This window comes from Drosophila montana, unplaced genomic scaffold (genome assembly GCF_035044405.1).
Source record: "Drosophila montana isolate Dmon_TW-CO22-7 unplaced genomic scaffold, ASM3504440v1 contig_3200_1, whole genome shotgun sequence".
NCBI lineage: Eukaryota > Metazoa > Arthropoda > Insecta > Diptera > Drosophilidae > Drosophila > Drosophila montana.
In genome coordinates, this window is record NW_026998080.1 from 947,812 (window position 1) to 959,501 (window position 11,690).

General features: G+C 39.7%; 1 protein-coding gene across 1 annotated transcript in view; it reads right to left on the minus strand.

Moving 5' to 3' along the window:
- Positions 1 to 9,884, minus strand: part of dpr13 (defective proboscis extension response 13) — a 45,653-nt gene extending 35,769 nt beyond the window's left edge. Inside the window, exon 1 of the mRNA XM_064686918.1 lies at positions 9,638 to 9,884. Within this exon, the coding sequence (XP_064542988.1) occupies positions 9,638 to 9,749 (112 nt within the window). The 5' untranslated portion in view covers positions 9,750 to 9,884. The remainder of the gene's footprint in view (positions 1 to 9,637) is intronic.
- Between the last annotated feature and the right edge of the window lie 1,806 nt (positions 9,885 to 11,690).

Sequence of the window (11,690 nt, forward strand, 5' to 3'; positions counted from 1 at the left end):
TTTCAATATGTTTTTAGCTCATTATCACAGCCGCAGCCGCCGCCGATGCTTGAATTGCGTCACTCAGTTTCGTCGCTTTGCCAGCTTGTCAGTCGGTCAGTGCAAACCGACCACCCTTTCCAGCTGGCCAGCCGACGGCGGCTTTGCCAATAATTTCGAGAGCAATTTTCATAAATTAGCTTGTCGCACGACGCCACCCACTCACAACGGCTCCAAACTGTCAACTACTTCAAGAGTAATCCAAATCGTTACGCAAGGTCTTGGTACGCATTTGCACACACAAACACCAACACACACACACAGACACACACACACACACCAGCATATATATTCAAATATTTCAAGCAGCCTCCCTCCTTCACTTGCCCCGAACCGAATTTGCTTTTTAGTTACAATTTCTGTGTGTGGGCGTCGTATGGCAACTGCCATGTTTAGAGGAGGGACTGTGGCAGGTTCGTCGGAAGGGAGGGCGGGTGTGTGCGGCAGCTAAATTTACTGCGCTTTAAACTTTAATTTATGTAGAGCGCACAAATGTGCAGCCAAATGGGCTAAAGTTAAAGCGCGCTGCCAGCGAAAGTGTAAATTATCAACGGTAATTAAGTAAAGCCCATGCATGTGTCTGCCTGTGTGTGTGTGCGTGCGTGTATGCGTGTCAGCCATTAGCTGAAGGCTTCCCGTTGCCAATAAATTTCAAATTTAATTCCAAAGACAAGCGCATAAACCGCAAAACCCAACACGCTTTCATAGATCATAGACAAATTTTGGTGCGTTTAATTTGTGGAAAAGCGCGGAAAACCCAAGCATTCATCATAAACATACAATTTCAAACGTCAAAAGCTCATTGGCCAGAAAAGGGAAGAAAAGGGAAGAAAGGGGAGTGTTGCCAGATTTAAATGCCAAATTGATCTAAAGGCCAAACCATGAACAAAAAGCCAAACCTCGTGGAAATCGGATAAGATTTGGTCGAGTTATGGGGGTGGGAAATTTTAATCTATGTCTACATAGGATATTTGAGGGTAATATTTTCACGTTAATTTTGACCAAGGCTAATGTCGCAGATTTAGAGGCTGCTTTATGGATCCTTTGCGTCTTCCCTTCTGAAATGGTTTTATTCCTGGAATATCTTTTGAATATAACATATATCGAATTTAATTTTAAGCAAAAACAATTTTACTTAAGTTTTTATGGAAATTGTTGAGGTTGAATTTCCTTTTCGTGAATCACCGCAAAAAAATCCAAAAACCGCTGTAAAGAATTAATTTGCACAAAAAAAAGAGCACAAAAATATGCAAATAAGTGAGATACCCTTAAATAACTTTGAATAGCAGTTTTTAATTTTTCTGTGCCGCCAGCTGCAATCACAATTGTCCGCCGAACCATGTTTGACCAACGCAACTCACGGAGCCCAGTTTACATAGATAGTTACACCAGCGAACATAGTTTTGACGAGATGAGCTCATTGTTCGGATCAAGGGCGTGAATCGCAGCAGCACTTCTGCATTATTAACTGCCATTGTAGCCTTGATAACTGAACATGGCCGGAGCGCAATTTGAGCCCTGAGCCGCCGCTTCGAGTCTAGCTACCCAGAAATTAATTATCGCATCATGGTGCAAAAATGGGCGAAGCGTCGCTCTCGCTAATGCCTCAAAAGTCATGTCCCAACTTTTGTGCGCTGCCAACTAAAAAAGTTTCTAACTACGACCGTGAAACCGGCTGGCGGTTTTTTATTCACTTATCTGAAAGCTGGAGGCTGGAAGGTGCATGAAATGCGGGCAACTGCTGCTGTTGCCTGGTGTCGCTTATCGTTTGGTATTTAAGTTTTTAATATAACGAGGGGGCCTGTACCTATGTGTGCGTGTATGTGTATGTGTGTGTGTGTAGCTGTTGCCTTAGCACATAGCTGACAGAATGGAAGCCGTGTAAATTGTAATTACACTTAAAACCATAATCCGGCTTAATGCGCAAAGCGCGAGCTCCGTTTGATATGGGGCGTTGCCGTTTCGGCGCATTAAAGGACCTGCTTAGCAGGCAGCTCTGCCCCAGGCAGCCAAACAAGACAGCCGTGAGTTGCACGCGGAGTTACACAGTTACTTAACGCCGAATCTCTCAAGGTGGAACAGCGCCTACAGCGAACAACACTTTCTGAATTAAGGCTAAGCAATAGACATTTAAATAGAAATTTATGGCAATTTACTTAAGCTTAACACGCGGCACAAGTTCTGTAAAAGCTAAAATACAAAAGAACCCAAACGAGAGGTTTATTTCAAATAAAAAATACCTTTGATGGCATATTTCAACCATGAAAGCCATGAACATGGAGAATATATTTTGAATAAAATACGAAAGATGTTAAAAAAAAATTTACTTGTTCTATTCATCAATCAATTTTTCTATTTTTCGATCAATTTTTATCTAAGAACTTTATATAAAGCTGAATTTAAAAGTCACTTAAGTAGGACATAACCGAGCGGTTTATCTCAAGTATAAAACACACTAGCATGTGTGTTCTTCTTTCTTTCCTTTTTTTTTTATTTTTGTTTTTATTTTTTTGTAAAGCGAAACTCAAATATGCCTAATAAGAACATTTATTTAAATTCTTGAATATTGTTATATTTTATACATCTATACACATACATATAAAATTATCAGTCGCATTCAGAGTCGAATTCATATAGATCGATAGATACAAATCACGATTAAATCGATCAATCTCAACCTATAAACCCTTCAGATTATACGTATTTTTGGCAACCGAATTGCTTTGTTTAGTGGCTTACACACACGCACGCACGCACATCTAAATACCCTTTTAAAAGTGATAAAATAACTTAAAACTTTCCGGTAACTAAACTGTTGTTAAGTCTTTAATGCCGATAATCCCCGATAGCGAGTGCGCACCGTAGGAAAGTACGTGATGCATTGCAGCAATGAGGGCAAAAACGCATTCGCAGACTGCAAGACAAAGTGTGGCGCATATGTCTTTGTCGGAGCTTCTGTGTGTGTAGCATGCAACATAATTTCAATTTTGAGAATTGTTACAACATGCAATACTTTATTCTGATGACTTTTGCTGCTGGAGCTGGCCCGGCTGCTGTTGCTAAAAGGATACGACGCCACTTGGCATTTAGCTTTGCATTTTGGCGTCAATGTGCTCGTTGGCATTTAAAACGCAGACGGTTTGCTCCAGTTGCTTCAGCGCGCAATTACTTAGAACACACTCACACACACACCGACAACAAACCCCAAAAATATAAAGCGTACGTGTGTGTGTGTGTGCGCAAAAAAAAAAAGTTGGCCAAGAAAAAAAGTCGAAACCCCGAAAGTTTTCACTTGAAATTCAAGCAATTGCTTTTGAAAAGTTTCAATTTCTGCGAGTTGCGACTTTTCCAGCTCGAGTTGCGAGTTGCTGCCGAGACAAATGATAGGCAAATTCGCTTCTCCTATACTTATTTTTCTGTTTTTCCTTTTTTTTTTTTGCACTGACAAGTTCTGTAATGAAATTGTGTCAGCGGGATTTTGTTTCAGCATCTCGTTCCCTTTTTTTTTTTTTTTTTTTTTTTTGGCAGCTTGTCTGTTTTTAAGGCAACAGAACGTCAAGAGTGACATGAAACACAGAAATGAAATCAAGCGCGCAGTTCAGTCAAATTAATTGCGTAAATAAAGTGTGCCCAGAGTTTTGCCAGTGCGCAAAGTTAAGCCATTGCCAACAGCCTAATAATTACAGAGCACTAAAAGAGGGGCTTTTGGCTGGGCTGTGGACACAGCTGCTGCAGCCACTTGTCAAAGTTGTCCGCAAAGCAGCTCGTTAGCACCAAAAGGGTCCAGCGTCTGACTATGCACGTCATCAACAACATCATCATCATCATCATCATCATCATCATCGGCCACAGCATAATCATCACGATCATCATCAGCCCATGACGATGTTGTGGCTCAAAAGTTTAAGCCCCCAAAATGGAAGAAGCTCAAACAAAAAATTGGTTAAAGAAAAAAGTAGAAGTAGAAGTAGGTAAATCAGAAAATCATTTGCATATAAACGTTAAGCAGTCGAAAGTTGAAGTGCCTGTCAGAGCAGGTAAGTTGACTCTTCGCTTGTCTTTAATGGATTTGCATGATTTGCAGGAAAAGCGACACGCCAAGCCCCAAGCCCAAGCCCAAGCCCCATACCCCAACCCGAACTCCACCCAATCCATGTTGTGTACTGGCCCAACTCTTAACTGAAGCCACATAAACGACTTTAACGCGCACAGATTGACATAAGTATTATAAATGCATAACCAACTCGTAACTTGTATATTTACCACGCACCAGCGACAACGACAAAGCAGTTGAGAATGTGCATGGACGACTAAGGAAATACTCTATAGTAATTGAATAAATGCTGAGAAATGTATGTAATCCCATTTTGTCAACTTTTTACTTTAACCAAACCAAAATTTCTCACTCTCTACTGATTTATAGAAAATTTAAACATGTTGAGAAGAGACGACTAGGAAAATGCCCTACTGTAATTAAATAAATACTGAGAAATGTGTGGTATTTTGAATGCCATATTGTCAATTTCTTAACTTTATTCATTTATTATTCGCTGTTGATTGTTAGAGGATTGTAACTTGTTGAAAAGAGTCAAATAGGGAAATGACCTGCATTAATTTGATAAATACTGAGAAATGTGTGAAATTGTCTGAATACCAAATTGTCGACTTTTTTTTACTAACCATATTACAATTTATTTATTTAGAGAGAACATTTATATATTTATGTCCGCTTCGTATAGGGATCATATTCACGTAAATAGTCGCAGAGGCGCAACCAAAATAAGTCTATATATGCATGTAAGGCTGTAAGACATTAACATGAAGCCTCTGTTCAGATGCATTGTTGGTTTTATAAGTAACAAACTAAGCTCTTCAATGAACGCAAAGTTTATAAAACTTTAGCTTACTATATACTAAATTTAATCTCTCCCAACTTAACTATTCGCTAAGCTCATTTGGTTAACATGGATGTTAAATTGGCGAGTGACAGCTGAAGAACGTGTGGAAGGAAGTGATTTGGCATTTGTTGCTATTCGGGCATATATATACATATATGTATATTTATAGATATATTTGCTCCAAACATTTAAAGAACCTTATATGCTTGCTCGCCTTCATACCCTTTTATCGCAACCGCAAATCTCAGCGCACACTCGCATCCGCCGCTGTATCCGTATTGAGATTGCCAAAAGGTGGCGCCGCCTTTGAATTATGTAGAATTTACGTGTATTCAACGAGCCCGGCAACGTACCTGCCCCTCGCCATCCCCCCCCCCCCCCCCCTTCTTCACTCGCAATGCAGGCGTAAGTGCAGGCTTAGCGCCAAAGTCTCACATGTGTGTACAGCACATGTAAGTCCGTGTCTGTGTGTGTGTCTGTGGGTTTGTGTGTGTGTGTGTGTGTGTGTGTGCGTAAGCGTGAGCGACCATTAGTTTTTGTGCTGATTATTATGGCTGCCATGGCCGCAGCAACGCCCACGTGTCGTTGCATTTGTAACAGGTGAACTTTATGGCTCTGTTGCAGGGGCACAACTGCTTCTCGCTATGTGTGTGTGCATGGGCACTATTAAATTATGCTTGCCAACGCGCATATGCATAAGTGTGTCTGTGTGTGTGCCTGCCTTTCAGGCCTTGACCCACGCGAAGGCTCGGCCCGTTTCACCGGGTCTGCTGACAGGCTGACTTGAGTTTATTTAAAATTATTACGCTCGGGATGAAGAAATATTGAAGTACGTGCAACGTGCAACAACCCTTGTTGTTGCACGAACACATCAACGCGGGCAGCTGCCATTAAGCGAGTACGCTTTTCCAATTACTTTTCGCTTGTTTCGCTTTCAATTAAAATCATCAATTCGAACGCAATTGAAATACGCAGCTCATATTACGTATACGCCCCCGCCCGCAGCGCAAGACCTAGCGGGGAGCCAATATCCTGGCAATTAGGTAATCGAATGGGCTTCAGTTTTTATTTATTTTTCCTTTTTTTTTTGTGGATGCCAATTAACTTGATGTGGCCAACTAATCACCGGGTATTGGAAAAAGAAGACCCCAAATATTTGTATCCTACGTTCTTTTTCAAGGGATTTTTCGACAGTTTACACACACACGCACACACACACACACATGCTCACAGGCATGTCCTTTAGTTATCTGCAGTCAGACTGCACAGCTGGCAATATTTTGACTGCAATTGCAGCCAATATTTCAAGTGCCGTCACGTAGTTGGGCATGCCCTTTTCGGGTGCTTTAGCTATGAGTAGAACTTGCATCATTTATCATAAAATTGAATACAATAATGTTTAATATGAAATGTAATATGTAAAACTGCAAATAAATCATTCGGCATATGCCTTTCCTTGAATTAATTGTGTATAAATTGACTTGAAAATGGAATTCCTGCCAATTTCTGCTAATTAGTCTAGTCTGACTTTTATAATAAATAAAGATAATTTAATATGTAAATGAATGTATTAAATATCAACAAAAGTTTGCAAGAAATTGGGAGGCATTTCATAATTTTAATCTACTCAATTTTAAACTCAATAAAATATATAAAAATAAAGATGAAAACAAAATTGTTTATCAGTTTTGTTTTTAATAGACTTATCACCCGACCTCGAGTCAGCTAAATAAAGATTTAAAATATGCAAAGTTCGCCAAAATCAGCATTAAAATATAAAAATATATAAGACTTTATATTGAATATGATTTTCTATGCTTTTTAGAGTCTATTTATCAAAGTCTATTTTATTATTTGCCATTAAAACCTCTTGTTTAGACTGGTCAACAGACTGTTAAGACTCTCGGCTAAAACACATCTCATTTCGGGTCACGCAGGGGTCGTCTCCTTTTCTTAAAGGTCACGTTTTTACCCCAATTAGAATACACTGTTTTTCGACCTCTTCAAGTACAGATAGATATATTTAGATCCAGTTGCACAACTGGCAATTTATAATAATGGGTTTATAGACTGAACCGGCTGAGCCTGGAATAATGGAAATATTTCAACAAATTTTATTAGCTAAGCAAAAAATATGCATTTTACATAGCTGTAAATAAATTCAAAATATTGCAGCTATTTTTCAATAAAAAATCAGTGCAATAGCCATACGCAAGGGTATTTTGGCTGTGTATTATCATATCTGATATCATATTTTCAATGTTTTTTTCTTTCCCTTCTTTTTTGTCTAAATTATGCAAATGTTTGCGTGCATTGAGCTGCAGATTTGAGCAGTATAAAATGCAGTTGCGTGCATGTGTGTGTGTGTGTGTGTGTGTGTGTGAAAATGTGTGCGCGGCATTTCTAGCTGTCCTTCGAATCCCTGGGCTCCTGACATGCATAAATATTGATATACGAGCCTGTCGCTGGGCTAAATATTAATGTGCTCTGAATAACAATAAAAAAAAGAGCTAAAAAATGATGTACGAGAAAAGCGGCAAGCACAGCATTAAAATTGTTTTCATTTAAGAACTAAGCTTTTGTTTATTTTGTTGTTGTCGAGCATTTTTTTTGTATTACAACATTGACAGTGACAGCTGAAGAGTGTGTGTTTGTGTGTGTGTGTGTGTAACCCAAAAAGCTGGCTACATAAGTTGGCATAACACATGCAACAATGGATGTGTTCTAGTTGTGGCAGAAGTGCACAGCTCCAGGGCCAGCAACTGGGTCGCTTTATTTGACGATTTCACAGACCGTTTTGTGGCCCCAAAAGGGGCAGCCGGGCGAAACGAGGCGTGGCCACGCAAGACGGGGCGGGGCGAGGCAGTGGCACGCAGCGCGCTATAGATGCGCTGCCACCAAGTGCTCCAGTTATTCCAAGGGCCAGCAGCCACACACACAACACAACCCAACACAACACAGCACACAACCAACACACACTCCATATACACACATGTGTGTGTGTTGTGTGTTTGTGTTCTTTGATCGGTTTTTTCTTTTGCACTTTGCTTTTATTTGTTTCAATGATTTGGCAACAAACATTCGCATAGCTCAAGCGGCAAGCGGCAAGCGCCAAACGGCAGCAGCACCTTGGGGCTATAGCCCCAACAAAACCCCTTCCCCGTTTGCCCACCAAACCCTTGGGCCATCCACAATGCTCACGACGAGCTGGGGGCAATTTCTGGCTTTGTTGATTGCTTGACAAATTGCCAACAGCAGCAAACGGCAGTGGGACATACAGTTTGCCCTGCAGACAAGTGTTCGCATTCGTGTTTTCGTTTTGCAGTTGTTGTCATTGTTGTTGTTGCTGTTGCTCTTGTTGCTCTGTCAGGCATTGACAAGTGATGCACGATTTCCGCGCTATCGCTGACCTGTCAGTAAGCGACATTGCCAATAAAATAAAACACATTTACCATCTGCTCGTATTGCCATTCACTCAGCCGACGACAGCCGCTCAAGGGATTTGCGCTATCAAAATATATGCAATAAGAAACAGGTGCAGGCACACATACATTGCCAAATCGATTTTAGATTCGTTTTACAAAGTGTTTATAAAGTTTGAATAGAAAGGGAATTTCAAAGAAAATGGCTGACACAAGCAACGAATTGAAACTAAAGCTTTGAAAGCACATTTAGTTCCGAGTGCAACTAAATAAAGAAACAGGTCATTGCACTATTTACTTTTTTAGGTTTTCTTTAGCGAGCTTTTAATTGTGATTAAGCTGTACTTAAGCCTATGAAAGCTTCACATGCAATTAAGCATCGAAGCTTTGTTTGGCATTACAATATTTGATATTCTAGGTTTAGTTCAATCAGCTGCCATATATCTGCGGCTTAAGGTTTTAAAGCACATGAAAGCTTCGCGTGCAATTAAACAAAGAAGCTTTGATTGACATTACACTTTTTCATATTCTAGCTTTGCTTTAATCAACTGTCGATGTTTTTAAGCATGTTACTCAAGCTTTGAAAGCAACTGAAAGCTTTTGTTTAAATTAGTTTAAATATCAATAGAAAAAAAAATAATATAATAAGAGGTTAAACTTTGAATAAGTGAAAAAAAAATTTTTTAGATTAGATAAAAACAGTTTTCAGTAGTATTATCTGCTAGAGCTGACTATCATGTGCTTAATATAAAGTATATGTTAACAGCAAATATATTAATTTTAAAAGACATATATGAAATGCAGATGACAAAATTGTAAAATGATTTATTTGATTTCAATATTTAAAAAGTATTCAGCTGCAGCAATGCTCAGCTGGGTGTCAAACATGTTCGTTTTCTTTATGTTCGGCTTTTGATTGAAAATGTGCGAAATTTTGCAATATTAATTAGCCATTTATTATTGTCATGATGGGTCAATGTGTGTGTGTGGGTGTGGGTGTGTGTATGGCTTTTGACAATTTTTACGAATATATTGCATAAATTAAATTTTTTGAATACGTTTGGCACTCGAGATAAACGAGAAACCGCAATGAAAATTTGATATGTCATAATTGCCATGAATATGAAATGAATGAATTTTTTACTTTTGTTTTTCTTCTCCTTTTACAGTTTTATTGCTTTATTTCCTTTTTTCTCTGTATATTTATTATTGAGCAATCAAATATACAAGAGTTTTGCTGTGTGTGTGTGTGGGTAGGCGTGTGTGTGTTATATTTACCGCAAATGCTGCATGCCGCAATGTATGCTATAAAAATAAGTGCCGACGTTTTTTGCACGCTGCCAAGGACACGCCCGTGCTTGATTCGATATAATCCACTTGATGCCGGCATTTTCCTCTTTTTCTTGTTGTTGCTGCTGCTTTCCTTTTTTTCTGGTTTTTTTTATTTGATGTACTTTGCTTTCAATTGTTTTGCATACGTAAATCAATTTATCAATGTTTAATTTAATTTTTCTGTCACTGTCGTTTCACTTCACACACATCCACACACACACACACACACGCACATTTTTCATGCAACCATTTGCTTTATTTTTAAATAAATTTGGTTTTTTCTGCTCTCGATTAAATTGTTTAGTTCAAATATATTTTTTTTGGTTTGATTGATGAAGTCGTTTATTGCGCAATTGTCGCTTTTGTTTCAATTTTTGATTTCTGACACGCCCCCTAAGAAGCACACACACTTTTAAGCAGTTCACTTCTGCTAACTAATTTTGTTGGTTTTAGTTTGCACTCTTTGATATTTATCCTCGCTCGAGGCACTTGCCACACGCCACTTGCAACATTTGCCTCGCTGCAGGCCTATATTTGACTTTGAACTAATGCACTCAACATTTTGGAGGGCGCAAAGTTTTCCGGCTGCTGTTTTGTTTTGGCCTCTACGAAATTCACATTGCGTATACGCCGAGTTGGTTCAGTTCAGTTTGGGGCTCGTGTCGAGACAACAACACAACAAAGCTGTGGAGGAAACGCGACTCGTAGCGCACGCAACGCGTTGCCGCTGTGGTCAGAAATTAACTGAATGCATGCGGCATCAAAGGATGTGGCAAGCAAGCGGCCAGGCAGAGGCAAGCAGCCTGCGTATAACCGATTAAAGGCGTCGCTGTTCGCGTCGCAGCCAGCAGCTGCGTCACTTTTACTACTCGCTCGTGCGACTTGTCGTTGTTGCTGATGTTGTTGTTGTTGTTGTTGCTGCCGTTGTCTGTTGTCTGTGGTTGTCGTTGGCGACGCTGGCAAACTTCGTCGCGCAGCTGCTTTGGCATGCTCGGACGACGCTTGTCTGTTTACTTTACGCTTTCGCAAGCGACTGGCAACGGCGACTGCTGTTGGCGAGGACACGGACACGGTCACGAAACCGACGCGACAAGCCAGCCGGCAGCGACAGCGACAGCAGCAGCAGCGACAGCGACAGCAGCAGCAGCAGCAGCAGCAGCAGCGACAGCAGCAGAAAGCGGCAGGCATCACTAAGGCCATGCAAAAGTCTGCGTCTGCAAAGGCAGCGACGTTAACAGCAGCAGCAGCAGTAGCAGCAGCACTCCGTGCTCTCTCTCACTCTCTCTACAACTCCCTCTCTCTCTCTTCTAGTACTCCCACTGCCACTCTCTGTGCCTCTCGATTTATGGCATCCTCACTTCATTGCGCGCAAAGTGCGTGAAATTGGTCCACGGAGGAAAAGTTTGACAAGCATCTGATAAAAAACGCGCTCATTTCGCGGGCAATTCACATATGGACTGACTCATATAATACTTGTCACACATTTTTAATTAGTAAATAATTAAATAAAATAATTGATAACCTTTAATAAGACATTTTACAGAAATTAAGTGTTATTATTACATTACATTTGTATATTTGCAATTTAATCAATTATTTTATTGAGATGTATTTGAAGAAATTTTTAAATTTCAGCATAATTATTTATCACATATTTATATAATCGTCCCAAAGTAAGAAAATATCCTAAGGTTCATATATTGATCAGTAGCAATTGTCGAGTCGATTAATCTTTATCTATCTACATGAGATTAGTTTCTCAGCTTCTAAACTATATTTTAAAACTTGATAAGGATCAGTTTTTTTTACTAAGACCCTGTGTTACGTACGTCAGTTTTGGTCTGCTCGGATCCCTGGGATCCATAGAAACTACGGCTTACACAATGAGCATCTAAATAGTTTTATCACCGAACATTGTATTTTATTTAAGTAAATAAACCCAATTCCATTAATTAAAATTCAATGCGAAAAACTTTTTGGTTTATCAAGACAACTAGGA